Source organism: Chaetura pelagica, unplaced genomic scaffold (assembly GCF_000747805.2).
Source record: "Chaetura pelagica isolate M959 unplaced genomic scaffold, ChaPel_1.0 scaffold356, whole genome shotgun sequence".
In the NCBI taxonomy this organism is placed as follows: Eukaryota; Metazoa; Chordata; class Aves; order Apodiformes; family Apodidae; genus Chaetura; species Chaetura pelagica.
The window spans coordinates 8,860,718-8,878,560 of record NW_009953964.1 but is presented as its reverse complement, the minus strand read 5'-3'; the positions used below and the strand labels follow the sequence as shown (position 1 = coordinate 8,878,560).

Genomic DNA, 17,843 nt, shown 5'->3' with positions numbered 1-17,843 from the left:
GGCCCCCCCGGAGCGCGGGTTCCCACCCTCGGGGTCCCCGCGCCAGGGCGAGCGCACCAGGAGGCTGGAGAGCGAGGGACGCGGCTTTTCCTTGGGGCACTTTCCCTCCAGCAGCACCGGGAGCCGCGTTTGGGGGGCAGGGGATGTTCAGGGGGAGCCCAGGAGCGAGCGGCTTTGGTTCGGAGGCAGCAGCGCCGTTTTAATTTCAAGTTTCACGTTGTGAACCGCCGACGCTGCTGGGTGAAATCAGCCCTAAGCGTTATGATCTCAGTCAGGTGTCGCTGACGTTACTTTTTTTAATTGGTAAGAATCCGCGTTGCAGCGAAGCAGAACGTTAGGAAGGAGCTGCTGCGTCGACCTGGCAAGGCGAGGTGCGTTGTGATCCCGGCTGCTCGGCCGGGAACAGCCCGATTTGCTGCCGACCCCTTAATGACACGAGGCGGGAGCTGTCGGCTCCACATAGAAACGGGTCCTTTGCCGGGTAAAGAAGTAGGTAGAGCAGAGCAGCCCGTGAAGGTTACAGGAAGAATTTCCCAGAGGTGACTCGGTTATCAGAATTCTGCTCGGCTTTTCTTATCTGATCTTTTGAAGTTTAAAACCGTTTACAAAAAAAAAGGAAAGGTGAAGTTTTGAGTCAATCTGTTTGGCAGCTTCCCCAGTTGCTGAGGTGCCTTTTGCACAGCCAGATACATCATGTCACGGGAAGAGGGTGACTCAGTTTGAAATCTAAGCAGAGTCTTTCTCCAGCTTGGAGTCCTCAGCAGATTTGCCTGGTGGTGTAGCCCTTTCTTTCATTTTAGAAATATTTCTTTGTTGCTGGGTGAGAGGCTTCAGAACTAAAAAGACAAAATCAGACCAATGAGCTCAAAATGAAGGGGAAGTATGAAAAGAGCTTCATAAAGTGAATTTAAATGTCAGGTGCCTGTGTTGTCTGAAGATATTTTTGTCTTACAGGTGCCAAATAATTGTTTTTCATATGTGGTCTTTTTTTTCTGTTTGTTTATATGCTGGTTCTATTGGGATAATACTTGTTAAAAAAGGGGTCCATGGAAAGATAAGCTATAGAGAAAAGGTTGTTTTGCTTTTGGTTTGCTTGTTTAAATTGAGGTAATTAGCCAGATTTTATTTGATTGAGATTTTTAAACACTTGCATTAATGATATTATGTAGTGTTCAAACCAGAAAGTTCACAAGACTAGAAAATAATAACATTTTTCTTGGTAGTTCTGTGGTAGTAAGTCCTGAAGACTTTCTCCACACAATTACCCTTTTTTTTTTTCCTGACGTGATTGCGACCATAAAACAGAAATACATTGTCTGCAGAGGTTCAGGTGGAGCTCTTGAGTCCTTCTTTTTCCTTGTCTTTAGTCTTTGTAATGTAAATTACCTGTAACTCAAGAGTACAATATCAGTCCTGGAGTTTAAGATTATAAATTCCTTAATGTCCTGATACAGTCAGTCCTAAAGGATGCACACACTCACCCCAGTGTCTAAGTGGCTACTGTTGAATGCAGTTCCTGCAGTACCTCTTTTGATTGCTTATTTTTACCACTTCTGATTCCCAGGTGAGACATCTGTATATTTGTGATTTTCACAAGAACTTCATACAAAGTGTCCGAAACAAAAGAAAGAGGAAGACAAGTGATGATGGAGGTGACTCTCCTGAGCATGAAACGGATGTCCCAGAGGTCAGTAGGTGCCACGTCGGTGTAGGATGCTTTACTAATTTTGAGGATGTTGAATTTTGGCACTATTTACAGATACCTTCAATAATTTGTAACATTTTTTTATTTTCCAGAAATAGGCTTTTTTTTTTTTTTTAAGGCTTTTTTCTTCTTCCCTGTGATACAGAACTCTGGAATAATCTCTGTGCCACTGTGCTCTGTATTTGCTTTGGTGATGTTTCTGGTACTATTGACACTGCAGAAAGTTGCACAGAGGTGATGTTCATGGATGAGCCCAGAGCTCTGGCCACGTCAGCAGAGCCCTCTACTGGAAATGCCACCTGTATTGGCACAAAGGTGTTTTTTTTTTAAAAAAAAACAACCTTCAAGAACTGTTTGGCCAGCAAAGCTGTGTGTGTCCCCACACTTGAGGTGCTAAAAGAGCAGCTTTTTTGTTTGTGTTTTTTTTCCTTGCTGATGCCTGACCTCTTGTTGCAGCTGTTTGTGTTTTTGTTCTACCAAGTTCTCCACCAAAACTTTCCCACACAGGCTTTCCATGAGTTGCCAGGATGGTTGGTGGAGGCCCAGGTGGCATCTAACAGTGTTGATGCTGTAGAGCAGGCAGGGTATTTGGTGGTGAAGAACTGAGGGATGCACATCACTGAACTGAATAGGGAGCTCTGCAGCCTGTCAGTTTTAAAGCCATTTTCTTTGCTTCCAGCAGAGATTTCTTTTTTCTATGAAACGTGGCATTTTCCATCTTCCTTCCTGTAACCTCCCCCCTCACCACCTTTGCTTTTGAACAGTCCATTTCCCATTGAAGTATTTGAATTTCATTTCTTCTCTGTTTTATGTCATGAGCCATTTGTTCGGTGACTGCTAAATTGGTATTTCATGTGTGAGCTTTTTTAACCACGTGGGAACGAAAGGTTCCTCTTTGCTTGGAGGTCGCAGAGGTGCAATTGAGAGCAGAAATTGGTCAGCAATTCTGTTGACAGCATGCGAACCAGAACAAAATTTTGTCTTTCCCTGAGGCTGTTATGGTCCTTTAGCATTAACAAATGCAAAGTACGCTTAGATTTGTCAGTAAAGCAAGCCAATGTGGTTCTGAATGCAGGCAATGAGCAGTCCTGTTGAGGAAGAAGTAGTTATTTTTAGATAACTACATTTCTTCCCAAGAGAAGCTGAAGGTAGCACTCATCCCTTCTTCTCTGCATCACTTCCAGGTCGACTTGTTCCAGCTCCAAGTGAACACTCTGCGGCGTTACAAGAGACATTACAAGTTGCAGACTAGGCCTGGACTCAACAAGGCTCAGCTGGCAGAAGTAAGTGACAACAGAGGTAGTATCATCTCTGGTATCAAAAAGCTTATCTCCTCTGCTGAAGTGCACGTTTCTTGCACACTAATACCTGTGCTCTTGAAAAGCTGGCTCTTGAAAGCATGTTTTAGTGACTTGCTTTTCTCTGCTTCCTTTCCCTTCTCATTCCTAGTGGCAATCCATTACCTTAAGGAACAACCTAGTTTCCGGTGGCTTAGGTGTTAACAGGAGATAGCTGTTGTACTGGAACTCAGCCTTAGACACTACTAGTCGCCGGAAGTGCCTCTGTTAGCTTTTATTTTCTCACAGGCACTGTTGGAATTGGTTGGAATGGCTTCTTATTGACCGTGTCTTCAGATGCCTTATTTCCCTCCTTCGTCCTAATGTCTTGATTCTTTAAGTCAATAAAAGGCTCTTTCCTTAAGTGCCTCTACTGCTGCTTTCTCACCATATGGGATACTTGTTAAGAAAGAACTCTCTCTATCTCTTTGATATTTGGGCTAGTTGTTCTTGGTGTGCATATGCTCTCTTCCCTGACTTGATCCAAAGGCATTATGTGGGAGAAATCTTCTCTAAACTTGAAAAAAATGTAGCAGTTACTGAATGGTAATGAGGTTGGGTTTGTAAGCTGAGGCTTTCACAGCTGTCTGCCCAAAACTGTCTGTTTTGCTTTAAACAACAACTGGCAGACCAAAAAAGACAGCAAGACTCTGTCTTGCTCGCATTCCCTAAGTCAGGTAGGAAATTGATACACAGAATAAAAAGAGTGTGTAGTGTAGTGCAGGTAGGAGGAAGGTGAAGGAAGCAGGATGGCTGTATGTTCTCATTAGAAGTTCTGATTTGTCATGTTCCAACTAACCAGTTGATAGTCTCTCAGGTGCCTCCTGCCATGAAGGACTACTTACTTAGGGAATTTACCATGAATGTGCCCAGAAGAACAAAAAACCCAGCAAAACAGAACTCCTGTGCAAGCAGAAAGTAAAGGGAGCCTAACTTAAAGTTGTCACACACTTCCCAGATTTCCTGTGAAGTCTGAGCAGCTTTGACCCTACACTGGATCCTCGTCCAGCTCCCATGCTTGAATCACTGCTGCCTGAGGCTCTTAGACTCCTGCTGCTACCCCACCGTAAGGAAAACTCAAACTTCCATAAATCTTCTTGGAGTAACTTGTTGCTCAGCCTGCATCAACATCCAGTTCTGGAGCTGTGTTGTGTACCAAAAAAGAGCTTCTTCTGTGTCATAAGCAGATCTCATCCAGCTCCAAGATTTTTTGTACATTTATTTTCTGAGGAAAAAACAGCTGATGTTTCAGGGCTTAGGCTTGTGTCAGAAAGGAGTTGCCCTAACCAAATTCCAACCTCCCATTGTAAATCCCCTGGTGTTCCTTCCAGTGAAAACTTATCCACTGTGTTTTCCTTTGGACTCTAAAACTTTACTATGTCTGGTTCACACAGCAAAGTGTTTTGATGTTCCTGACACTCTCCTTTAAAATACTGAGATGCAGGGAAAACTTGCTCTCCAAATAATCTCAGCATGAAGTGCTGCTTAGGAGAGGCTGTGCTGCTTTGGCAGGAGGACGTTCTGGCTTCCATACTCTGCTTGCAGGTTGGCTGCAAATACTGCTGATACAGCAAGACTATGCTATGTTCATAAGCACATTCCAGCTGTAAAAAGAGAGAGAGGTAAATGAGGACTGACAGTTTGAATTGGTGCATGTTTGACTAGAAGTATGTAATGCCAAAAAATCATTTGGGGAAAGTGAAGAGAAATTCTGTTCTGATTATTTCTACTTTTTTAATTTCAGAATTTCTGTCTCTTTACATGTTGTCCTTCTAGACTGTCAGTCGTCACTTCAGGAATATTCCTGTGAATGAGAAAGAGACACTTGCATATTTCATCTACATGGTGAAGAACAACAAGAGCAGGCTGGACCAGAAATCAGAAGGTAGCAAGCAACTAGAATGAAGATTAGCAAGACTTGGAATAAGAGAGACCTTGAAGGAGCAGATGGTATTGTGCATATTTGGTATATAAAAACTGTTGAAGTATATTGTAAATTTTTTTTTAAATGCAGTGAGTCTGGATGACAGAAAAAAACCAAAACCTTCTTATCAGAAGTGTTTGAAAACATGTGCCCAGCATGTTTCTGAAGACTTTTTCACCTCATTTCAAAGTCACATTGGAATCAAGAAATGAGGATAATGGGAAAACCAAGTAAACCTGTAGGACTGTGGAGCTTGTCAACTCAACGTGTTAAACCATTTCTGGAAATCTGCATCTCAGTGCAATTCAGCTCACAGATGGAATTTTTTTTGCTGAATTCAGACTGCATCACCACCACCACGCAGTTTGTCTTGGCACAGGACTGGAATAGCAGCAGAGAGAAAATTTGTTATTGAGGTGCATGGGTCAGAAGTTTGTCTGAAGCTTGCTCCTCACATGCACATCTTCTGTCTTGCCTTGAGTCAGCACTTCAAGTCCCAAACTTCTACAAATGCTCCAGATCACCAAATCTACTCCAGTGAATGCTACTTCACTAGTCTGAAATAATTTTTTATTACCATTTTTCCTCCCACCCCCTTCTGACCTGGATGCCGAACAACTCTCTGCAGTCTCTTTTTCTCATTTATTTTATTTAAGAACTCACTAACTGTCTGTAAGCATTTAAAAACTTCTGCGTTTCCTCAGAATGTGGTATTGAGGCAAAAGTAGCTTATTTGCTGGGTTTGATCACGTTGGTAGAAATGCTCATTTAATTCTTGTAGTATTCAAGGCTTAGTGATGGTTGAAGACATCTGTCTCTTGATCTCTGTCAGATCAGGTATCAATCACAAGTCATGTGAATTCCGTACTGAAGCTAGTCTTTAACAGGTATCACAAAACTGCTGTGTAGATGGGTGGGCTCTGTTTAGTATAAAATCAGACTTATTCCAGTGGGTGTGACACCAGAACTGGGGTAGTGACCTGGCTGGAGCATGATGCATTTCATCTGTCTTTGCAGTGTGCTAAAAGTATCGAAGTACTCGCCCTTGTGAGCATCACGTGTGCTTCTGTAAGAGCTGTGTGGGTGGAGGGTGCCACACTGGTGCTCTCTGACTGGCCACTGTAGGAGGAGATCCCTCTGATTTTGTTATTTAAAGCCAAGGTGTCCTTACAAATAACATAGCGGTTATTTTGGCAAAAGAAGCTTATAAAACTGTTGGTTGTGACTGTTCTCCAGTGACCTCAACTTCTGTTCAGGGGGATCTCATTATTTAAAGCTCCACTGTTTCTTTGCTGTCCTAACCAATATCTCAATTCTGTTATAAGATGCCAAGACTCCACATAGAGAGTATACTCTCAACAAGCCTTAAGCAACGAACTGAACAGTAGGAAACTTTGGCTAGCATTTTCTCAACAGCAGGTTTTAATATTCAAAACTGGATGGAGTTATTATTTTTTAAGAGCTAAACACATAGATCATGATCCCATCTTAGTACTGTGTGACGTTTCAAAGGGCTGGAAGGGTTCACTTAGTGAAGCTCTTGCTGAAGCTCTCCCAGGGTCTCTTTAAAAATCAAGTCACAGTTTAAAGCAAGTTGTTCACATTGGCTCTGAAGTGTTTGGTAATACTTCAAAAATGTATTCAACAAACCTTAATGTGTCTCAAGTCCTGTGTCATAGGCAGAAATACTCTCTTATGGTACAGATCCCATGTGTAGAGTTTTGGGGAGTGTGGTTGTTTCAGCATTTCCTTGCTCGATTCAGTATGGATTTCAAGAACGTCAGCCAGGAGAGGTTCAAGGAATGAGGAGAGAATGAATTAATGAATGTTTAAAAGTTTCCTAATTACACATGTCCTTTCCTTATTGAAAGGCTGGAGTAATTCCCACATCAGTCAACATGATCTGGCTTCTCTCATTCAGGACGGGTAGCTAAAAGGGTATGTTCTCTGACTGCATGGTAGTCTTCAAAGTGCTCATGTAATCAGAGGGTATTACCAAGGGAAAATGAGTTTCTGAGTTGAGAGGGCAATGCCTCGTTGTTATCTTCTAGACCAAAACTGTAAAAATGTAGTTTGTTTGGGATTTACTTTTTTTGTTGTATTTTCTTTTGTTTTATTTCTAAGAGTAAATAAATCTGTTGGGGTGTTTTAGCAACCAGCAGCAAAATTATTCTTTTCAAGGAAATACGGTGGCAGGTTCCATCTGTTCAGGTGTATTCACTGGAATGCTTTTGTGCAGAGTGGTATCCAGGAAACTCTTCTTTTTCTTTTTTTTTTTTCCTGAAAATAGTCAATTGATGTGAAATGTGATCCTTGTTCGTTTCACTCTTAAAGCAATTATACTTTTTTGAAAAAACAAATAATTCTTAGTGAAGTATGGTGATGAAGAGTTGTTTACCAGCCATTAGCAGTTGTTTATAAGGTGGAAAGGCAAGACACCAAAGAAACAGAGGGATCTTTGGCTGTCAGACCCCATGGCCTTATAAACCTTTGCAAATGCCTTATTACCTTGTTCTCAACTTAGCTAGAGCAAAACGCCTTGAGCAAAAGAAAGCCCATGTCTTGTTGGAAGGGTCAGCCACTTTCTGGCTCCCATGCTATGAACTGAGATCACACGTCGATTCAGTAGCAATATCCATGTTCAGGGTGCCTGTGATTCTTGAAGAGCATTTAGTGTCTAATAACCAGAAAACGCAACAATGCAATCGTCGTTCTGTATGATACCATTCTGTGTATTTGACTCCTTATGCTGCATGCCAATTAAAAAAAAAAAAAAAAAGACTTTCCAACTTTTTGTTTTGAACTTATAAGTAAACGTGCTTGAACCTCACACTTGTGGAGCCATGAGGTGGGACATTTTCTCAGCACTTTTAGATGGGACTTGTTGGAAAGGTGGAAGACCCAAATTGTTTTGGCTGGTATGATAAGAGTAATGTGTTTTTTTTTCTTTTTGCGTTTTGCTTTTCACAGATGGGCCTTAAATTCTGTCTAGCTTTGAACCATGGAGCACAAGCCTTGGGGGCATGGAGGATGACCTGATGTCATCCATTTATAATAGTGGAAGCTTATTTCTTACAAGCCTGCATAGGTGACATTCACCCTGGGGCAGAGGGATCGTCTTTGAAGCCCTCCAGCCATTACATAGCCTAATTCAGTTCCATTGCCTAATTCAGTTCTCATTGAAGAGTTCCATTAACTTCATTAGACTTCTGGATAGATCCAAAGCCATTAGTAGGAAATCCAAATAATGCAGGAACATCTCTTCCAGGGTTAATTTCATCCTGTATGCTGACCCTCTGCTCACCTTAAGGGAAGAAAAAGAATCATTGCTAGTAGTTATTGGCTTGAGCTCAACTGAAGAGAGTTGGAAGCATGTGAAGTCTTGACTTGGTGGCAATGTGATGGCTGAAAAGTGCAAATATATCCAAGGAGGCTGTGTTAGAATGCAGGTTTTTTATATTTCTGCATCTCAAAGTATAATTTATATCAAGCTGAAGTAAACAATTGCATTAAAAGCTAATGTTTCTTTTGCCAGGCACTTTAGATGCTGAGCCTGAAAAAAGTGGATTCGGCAGGTTTGCACCACTTGTCCCCAGTACTCCAGTGTCCCAGTTTTCCTCAGAAATGTGGCAAGATAGCCTGGAGCACAAGGCTTGACCAAAACATATCAAGTCTGCCATTTAAAATTAGTCTTAAGTGCAAACTTGCTTTGGAGAGGCTTTGAAATCAAGAGCCAAAATAATCCGCAGTAAGTGCGAGTTTGTAAGCGGGTCATAATGGCACAAAGAAGATGAAACAGGACATGGCCCACAGAGACTGAACAAAACACACTTCCACTGTTAGCAACGTGGAGGAAGATTTGTTCTGCATTAGCTCTTGTAATGGATGTTTTATGAGAGGGGAAGAAGGGGGGAGCTGTGCACTTTACGTCTTTTGGTTGAGCCAAATGTAAATACCAATGGGAGATCTTCAGCAGTAACTGCAGTTGAAGGGAAGAGAAATGGTCTGCTGGGGGACTGTTTATTTAAATTTGCAGATAGTTGTACTTCCCCAGAGCACTAGAGTCACTTTGCCTCTACAGTTTGAAATAGTGGGTAGTCTAAGGTAGCCTCCTGTACAGGAGTCCTGGTACTGCCCAGAGTATTGACTGAAGAGTCCCAAAGGTGAAGGAATGTTATTGATGCCTCACTCCTCTTGTCACTGATGCCCTTTAGCCATCTCTAACTTACCAAGTTAGGGAGTTTTCACTTTTCACTTTCAAAGTGCAAATGAACTGTTAGGGTGCAAGATACTCCCTGCACCTTTCACAGCTGTCCCTGGTCTTGTGTTATGGACTTGCCTGTGAACACACCTGGTTGGAATGAATTAAATGGTTGAAGAAAGGGGAGGAGGGGGCTCCTGCCTTAAACCTGAACTTCTCTTGCAAGCAACTCTGCAGGCCATCCTGTACATCTGCAAGCTCCAGGAGCCTCTTCCTTAGCTGAGCTGTAACAGGGCTGGTTGTTCCTCCTGTCCTAGGCACAGCTGGAGTGCAGGGAAGGCTAAGAGCAGGTAACTTGCAGAATGGCTTGAAGTCTTCTGGCGGGCTTACTGGGAGAGAAAAACTGTGTTCCCTCTTCTGTTTCTGGCCTCCATGTGTTGTGCTGATCTTATGCCAAATGTTTTTGGGACACCTTGTATTTTTAACTGTGTAATATAAATGTGTATTGTTAAAGCAACTTAGTAACTTATAGCAAAAACTGTAGAATTCATTTCTCTGAGGTGTAGGAAATGTCCTGCTTCCACTGTGTATGAGACTTTAACTCTGTACTGTCTGACAAAGATAAAATGCTGAATTTCACTTTAATAAATGATCTATCTAGCAACAAGGCCTGCATTCTGCATTCCCTTCTGTTTCCCTTGCTGCCCTTAACCTTCTGGCTCTAGAGCCAATGGCATTTTGCTTTGTGTGGATGTTTTGTGCTCAGCTTCTCTGATTCACTGTAATTTCCCACCCACCTTTCCAGGTCCAAAAATACTGCAGAGACAGAGGGGAGAATGGCTCTGCTGACTATGATGTGTCAAGCCTGAAGTAGAAGACTCAGGTGATGAGGTATTTTGTGACAAACCTGTGTTGTGTGGATGCAAATAACGGAATCTTTCAGGTGCAACAAAAAGGTGACTCACAAGGAAGGTGGAGGTTGTTGGAGATCCACATGACCTTGTGTTCTGGGCAGTGCTGGACTTTTCTATGATGAGGATTATTTTTTTCCCCTTCTATCACAGGCAGTTAATCAAGTGCAGCATTTCATTTGATTCGTGTTTCCTAATGAATCTTCTTCATGTCTAGTTCAACCCTGGGCTTCCTCCTCCTCAAGTACCCCCTTGGCTAGGTTTCATGCATGCTGTCCAGAGCTCAAGCTGCATGCCCAGCTGACAAGGTGGGTGCTACTCCAGAGCAATGCTGATATGTTGCATCCCTGTGTTCAATCAGTTAAGCTGCAACATCATTTTCCGTGCTGTGCTTTAATTTCTTTTTCCCATATTACTGTTCCTCCTGACCATCAGCCTGTAGGCAGAGATGCCACACTTGGGTTTTTTTTCTGCAGTGAGGGAGTGAGTGATGACAGAAATGGGGGCTTGAATACTTGTTCTCCTGAACCCTGTCATGGCATTTCCTAAGGCTCTGCTGGCACTGACTGAGGTTTGCTTTAGCCTTGATTTTTAGCCAGGAAAGAGGTTGTAGTGTAGCTTTTCAGACACTTGGGCTCTCATGAAGGAGGATGATAGGAAGTTAAGAGCTTTACAGTCAAAATACATGACCTGAATTTATCACTGTCAAATTACATTACACTGTGCAGTAAAGATTTGCACAGATAATTCTCTCTGAAACAATTCCACATTTCCTGTATCCTTACTCCTTGGTGCTGTCTTACAGCCAACTATCCTGTATCCTCATCATCATTCAGTTCATAGCAAAGGCTAGAATGCCCTCTGGAATGAGAGTGGCAGCTTGTGTTGCTGCTGTACAGTGACCTCCAGCCATGCAGAATGTGGCCACTTACCCTTCCAGTGATGCAAGAGACACTTGGTCCCTCCTGTCCTACATCCCAGGGTATTTGCTTTCAGTAGTAAGGGAGTAGGGAATGCAGGGAAGAGGCCTCAGAGAACTGAATGGAATTGTGTTAGTGCTTTACTCTGCAGGGAGAAGTGATCAGTAGTTATGTCTGAGTCTAATGCTCTCTTAGCCAAAGACTGACCCTCATGTATTGGAAGGCTGGGGGAGACTGAGCTGAAGAAATGGATCCCAATGTCCTTCATGCCTGCGTTTGGGGATGTGTCTGGAGGCCTTTGCAATGAGCCAGTCTGTGCCAGTGGAAGGGGAAAAACTGTGTCATTTGCATTCCCAAACTGGTGAGTGTGGAACCTTCTACCAGCACAGTGAGAGATGTCCTGCCCGGGGAGGAGAGACAGGGGCGCTGAAGGACAGCAGTGTCCTGTTGTGCAGGGACTGCCTTTAGCATGAGAAGGTGTGATGAAAACAACCGTGATACAAACCACCAGTTTATTGGTATAGGCTGATGAATAACGCTGCTCAGACCCATGTTTGCTCCCTGCCAGGAAACCCACAGGAAATTTCAAGCTCAGTATCAAGGAAGAAACTGTTCGGTCTTTTTTAACGAGCTCACACTGAGAAACTAAGCGACCAGCAGATTGATCTGATGGGCCTGAAACTTGCACGTCGCTCTCCCCGCTCCCTGCTGCCGTGCGAGGGCAGTGTTAGCTCAGCAACCCGGGCGGGGGTTGCTCTGCAGCGGCACCTCTGAGCCCCGCGCAGCTGCCTGGGGACCAGAGCCACTCTGTCCCAAAGATGCCTCCTCGGTAGGAGCTGGCTCTACTTGGCACGTACCGGAAGCAGGATTATGCTGCTGTGGGATGTGGAGATCATAAAAATTGTTTGTTTGGGTTTTTGGGGTGGGTTTTTGTTTTTTTTTTTCCCTGGTTGGACGTTGAAATTGAACACGTGTGATCCCGGCATGAGCTGTCCTGGTGCCTCCCCTGCGCTGATGGAAAACAGGCTCCGCTTCTCTGCTCCCCAGCAGAAAGGGCAGTGCAGAGAACAGGGAAAAAATGCAAATGTGGATTTAATGTTTTTATGTTTTAGAGATGTGGCTGTGCAGAGCAGAGATTTAGAGCTGGTTTTTCTTTTTTCCTTTTTTTTTTTTTTTTTAAATTTAGTTTTTTACTCCCCCCATATCCAACCAGGGGTGACTGCAGGGCTCTGCCAGCCTGTAGTCTCACTTGGCCAGGAGCTGGAGCCAATTGCACATCTCTTATACTTGCAGGCAGTCTTGGCTTTTTCCTCAAGTACCTCAAAGTCCCCTAATGTGCTTTTACTTAGTTGTTTTTGGAACTTTCTTCAAGATCTGTTCCCTTTGTGTGTTGCAGGAAGCACTCTGTGATCACTGGGGCACCCTCAGCAGAGAGCACCGAGATGTGTGGGGAAGAGCAGAGACAAGACAGGGGAAGAGGGAAGTTTCAGGTAGCTGAGATGTTTCTGCTGCTTCTCCTCCCATGTCAGGACTGCCATGGGACCTGAGAGCACAGTGATGGGCATCACATTAGCAATAACCCAGACAGGAGGCTCTTTGTCACTTGGTGTGTCTCTTCCTGGTCTTGACACCTCCATGGGCAAGTCCTGCTCCCTTCTTTTCTTTTCCTGATCCTGTTGTCCCTACTCCTCCCTGCTGCTCATCTGCTTCACATCCCTCATGCACTTCCCAAAGCAGGCTAACAAAGGTATCTCTACAAGGGCCTTTTGACTACTTCATACCTGGTTCCTAGAAATAGGAGCCTAAAAGGACATTGGGTGTAGAACTGGGACATTGGGTGTGGCAGCTGGCTCTGTTCCTGGATGTTCTGTAGGGTGAGTTGTTGAACACAACAGCCCAGGCTTGAGTTTGAATCCGTCTGATGACCTTCAGTGCAAATCCTGTCCTTCCACTCTCCATCAGACACAGGACCAAAATCATGGGAACTAAACTGCGTAGGACGGAGTTTTGGGGTTGCTGCAAGCTTTGTGCACTGGCTCAGCCTCATAACTTCTTCCAGCTTCTCAGTTTGGGAAGGAGCCCCTGGCTGAGACAATAAAACCAGCCTGCTCTGGCCCCCCACACCCCTCCCCAAGCTGCTTCTGTGGGTCAGTTACAGGCCATGAGAATTTTGTCAAGGTAGCTGCAGTCTAAGGAAAAAAAATGAAAAATCCCTTTTCCTCTCAATTCCTCAGCTTTCAGCTGCTAGTGACGCAATAAATTCCCCTGCTTCTCTGGTTACTGTAAAGCCTTTCAGGGTGGTCAGAACCTGAATTCCTCACGCAAAAGAACTAGCAGGAAAAAGGAAACTCTGCAAGCAAGGACCTTCCCCACCTCAGGGATCCATCACAAGCAATCAGTGAGGCTCCAAGCACATGCTTTTTGCAGTCCCTCGGCTCAAGCCTCTCAGGTGATGGCCATAATTTGCTCTCCCCTCACCAGTAAATATCTTCCTCCCAGCTTGTGCTTCCCACTTGTGCTCCAAGAGGTCCATCTGGCTCCTTGGCCTCTCCTATCTGCACACTCCTGGAGATGTGGCAGCTCCAGGTTTGCTATTGCACTTTAGCCTTGGAGTAACCAGAAGAGACAGAGCTTGTCCAGCACCACACAGAGATGGCACAGGGTCCTGCTGAGCAACGTGCCCTCCACCAGAAAGCCCCAGCTCTGAGTCTGCTTCCATCCTGGACCTTTACCCCAGCTGTTGTGTGGGATACTAGTGGGCTGCTGTGTCACACACATCATGTAGCTTCACCCGGGAGCCGTGCTGAGATGTCACAGAAGACCAGTGGGAAATTGGCAGCAAGGTGTCATCACTGCAAAAGACATTTTCTCCAGCACTAAGCAGGACGTGGATGGGTTGTTCTGCAGAAAGCCATGGTGAGCACCTTTGTTAACCCCACACCAAGCATGGGAGTCTTGTGAGAGGAGTTTGAAGTACGATCTTAGCAAGGCTGACCCAGGGTGTGTAGGGCTTTTTGTCTTGTCCCAGCACAGGGAGTTGCAGGGAGAAATACACCCTGGGCAGAGCTCGGTGCTTGCAGACCCAGGCAGGGACAGCCATAGGGGTGAAAACCCAGAGGATTTGTATTTCTTTCTTTAAAGCACATCAAGTAAACAAGGAAAAAGTTAGAAGCTTTTGTCTGCCTTGTGGCTTCAGTGTCTTCCCATACCTGAAGTTAATTTTTATAGCTATGGGTTGGAAATGCTGCTCTCTTTAGAGGGCTCTCAGAATCACGTGACTCCAGAAGTATGGAGATTTGAGGAAGAACTATCGCATGTCATGAACTTTGCAGCTAAGGGGCTTTCTGTTGGACAGAAAACCTTCTCACCTGAGCAGTCTTCCCAGGAGACAGTCTGACTTGGGAGCCAGCAACTGGGCTGAGAGGCTCCGAGTGTTGGGAGAGGATCAAAAAGCTCCCCTGGCAGTAAATCTTTCACCTGCCATGTTGCTCACTGGGGCTTGTGGCCATTCCTCTGAGGTCGGCCCCAGGTCAGGATTTCTCCTGTCTCTTTAGCCCCCAAACCTGGAGATTTTTGTCTTATCTTTGACGCCATCTTGACACCGAAAACAAATTATGGCCCAATTACCCTCACTGCGAGGGGCTGGGGCTACCTTAAATGGCCAGAACTGTCAGGCACTTCCTTAAAAGCAGATAATTAGAGTGGGGTGCAGGCTGGATGGGGGTGTGGGGGGGTGACACACAGGGACAGGACACCCTGGCATGGGGTTCCCCTGCCCCTCTGCTTGGCATGGTAGGAGTGGAGATCCCATCCAGCCCCATCCCAAACCAGTCCCACCCACTCTGGCCTAGCCATGCTGTGCCCTTGGGATCTGGAAAGGCCAGAGCAGGGATGGGATTCACTGCTCCCTGCCAGTGTGGTGTCCAGGGAGTGCCCCCTTGCTCCATGCCTCCCCCAGTCACCAGACACGAGCTGGGTCCAAGCCAGAGAGGCCCCATGACAGGAGGCAGCCACTCTGGCCCTGGCCATGACCTTCGAGGTGACCTTGAGCCAGTCCCTGCTAGGGCTGGGGACTGGCTGTGCCTCTCATTCCAAATGTGGGACCAGGACATTTCCATGCTCACCCCAAGGAGATAGCAAAGGCACCATCATGGCTGAAAAGTGTGGGGTACTGGGATACTGTGCCACAGATCAGCCCTGGCTGTCATCAACCTCTGAATAACCAGCCTGAAACTTAGTATGGTCCTTTTTCTTTCCTTCTTTCAGTGGCATCAAAATGCACTCTGCTGGGTGCCTGGGCATCTCTTGCCCAGGGTTGTGCTGTGCACCTGGAGCCAGCAGCTGTTGGAGGGGCAGACACATGCTGAGCTGGGTGCCAGCCCACAGCCAGGACCAGGCTCATCTGGGGGCTGCTCCCTGAGCCCCTGCCCAGGCAGGCTGTGTCAGATGCGTGTGGAGCTGGATCCCTTCCATGATCCAGTCCTGGGAGCTGGGAAGTGGAGCTGTGCAGAAGCATGGGATGGATGCTCCCCTGACCTTACAGGTTTCCTTCAGGTACCCTCACACTCTTGGGTGATGATGGCAGGGGCTGGGTGTTTCTTTCATTTTTTTCTTTTTTTTCCCTTTTTTTTTCTTTTTTTGTCAGATTGGTATTTTATTTGGCTCCATACTGTCTACAGAGCTGTCCAGTGTAACCCTTCCCTTGCTGCTTCCGAGATAAGGAAAGGCTCCCCCGAGATCAGATAAACAGGCCCATAAATACCTACAACAACAACAAGCAAGGTCTGGGCTTGGCAGGAGGGGAGAAGTATGTGAAGGCAAAAGAGGAGCCATTTCTTTGCACGCCAAACCCCAGAGGTGCAGAGCATGGGGTAGGAAGCACTCAGCAACCCCTCTGCCCCCAGCACTTGCCCCCTTGGCCAGGCAGGGGGGCGAGCGGCTGGGCAGGGCAGGCAGATGTGTCCCCTCTGACATCCCAGGTGACTGGATTCCAGCAGCAGGGAGGCAGCACGTATGATGTTGCCCCAGGGCCGAGTGATCCCTCTGCGTGTGCTTCTGTCCAGGCAACTGCAGCCTCCAGCCTGCGTGCTGGGAGCTGCTGCTTCCCAACGGCATCAAGTTCACGGCAGGGTCGAGCTGTAGGTGTGTGTGGGGCCACCTCCCCTGGATGCTCAGCTAGGCTCTCAGATGGCCAAAAATCCAAAGCTGGTGGCCAAACCATCCTTCCAGCCAGTTTTCTGAGTAAAAAAAAGAAGGGAGGTCAGGGGAAGCCTGTGTGGGAAGGATCTGCTGCCTTCCTGCTGCTGTGGCTGGCACTGGCAGCCCTGACGGCTCTCCCAGATGCTCAGATTTGCTGCTTGAGAAAGAGAAGCTGCTCCTGTGCAGGATTCACTCCCCCGTGCGGCTTCTCTTCTTTTGGGGGTGAAGGGGTGACCCCATCCTAGGCTGGACCCCGTGCTAAGCTCAGCATTGACACACCTTCCTGTCCCAGAGCAGTAGAGCAGTGTGTGTGTGGTGCTGAGGTGGGGATGAAGCTGCACTGCTTGCAAAAACACCCCCTCCCAAGTGTGCATTTTGGGGACCACTTAAACCCTGGGGTTTAATGTTTGTTCTCTCACAGCTCCCCTCCCCAAATACTGATCTAATCTCACAGAAAAATCCCCTTTCTGGGTAGGGATTCACTCTGCAGATGTGGAAACAGCATTTTCACTTGGAAACCTGTGAAGGAGCAAGGGAGATTAACATGGGAGAAAACTTTCCCAGAGTGTTGTAGCCAGCGGGTGCCACCGCCAGAAACCAGTGGCTAGAAATGCAACATTGCTCTGGCTGTGCAGGGTGTCCCCTTCCTGGAAGCAAAACTGGAAACCCCCAAGAGAAAAACCACCAGAGGTTTTTGGTGGGGTAGGGAAGGGTCCACAGGCTGCAGTTGATGTCTCAGATGGAATCTGGTTTGTGGGAATTGAAGCTGTGACTCCTGTGCAGAGTCCTCTTGCCTCACATAGCAGAGCAAGTCCCAGGTCTCCATTTAACCCTTTCTCTCATCCGATGCTGAGGGGCAGCCCCAACTGCTGCCATATGTGTTATGGGGATAAAGAGTTGTGTGTGTAAACAGGATTTGGGCTGGACACAATCCTGGAGCACTGGATTACAGTGTTAGTGATGGCTTGGGAGCTTTCCTGTAAAAAACCCAGCCCTTTCAGGGGTTGTGAAACGTAGCTAATTAATAGGATATTTAGGGCTGAGTTTCTATATATTTTCTTTTTTCTTTTTTATTATTATTATTATTATTATTATTATTATTATTATTCCTTGAATGCATTTGGGTTTAGAAAAGCCCTGTTCTAGCTTCTCTCATTGTCTTGGTGCCATGCTACGTGTTTTATAGCCCGACCAAAAGTGAATCCCAGGGCGGGCATTGCTCTGCTCAGACAGGCCATTTCCATCTCAGCCTCATTCAGAGAGACCAGAAAACAGATCAGGGGCTGGGAAGGCAGCCGAGGAGCAGCTCCAAAGGGAGGGAAAGCTGATTCATGCAGCCTGATTGTTCTGTGGGCTATAATGTCACTGCGTCTGTGCCCCCTTGTTTGTCTGTCTGCATTTTTACGCTCATACAAAGTGGTTATAAAACCCGAGCTGCTTCCCCACGGCTGTTCTGGGGAGAGCTGGTGTATTTTTGGTGCTTGTGGCTGCACACACAGGGGTTGGTCGATGTGTCAGTGATTTATAGATGTCGCATCACTATTTCTATACCTTTGGTCACAAGCAAAAGCTCAGCTTCGAATAGAAAGTGTCGTGTTCCCAGCAGAGCCCTCAGGTTATCCCTACAGCAGCGTAGGACTCTTTCC

At 46.0% G+C, this 17,843-nt stretch overlaps 1 protein-coding gene across 1 annotated transcript in view; it reads left to right on the top strand.

Moving 5' to 3' along the window:
• Window positions 1-4,947, top strand: part of SAP30L (SAP30-like) — a 6,971-nt gene extending 2,024 nt beyond the window's left edge. The window contains exons 2-4 of the mRNA XM_010002125.1: window positions 1,565-1,687; window positions 2,890-2,988; window positions 4,819-4,947. Coding sequence (XP_010000427.1) covers window positions 1,565-1,687; window positions 2,890-2,988; window positions 4,819-4,947 — 351 coding nt within the window. The remainder of the gene's footprint in view (window positions 1-1,564; window positions 1,688-2,889; window positions 2,989-4,818) is intronic.
• Window positions 4,948-17,843: the final 12,896 nt, after the last annotated feature.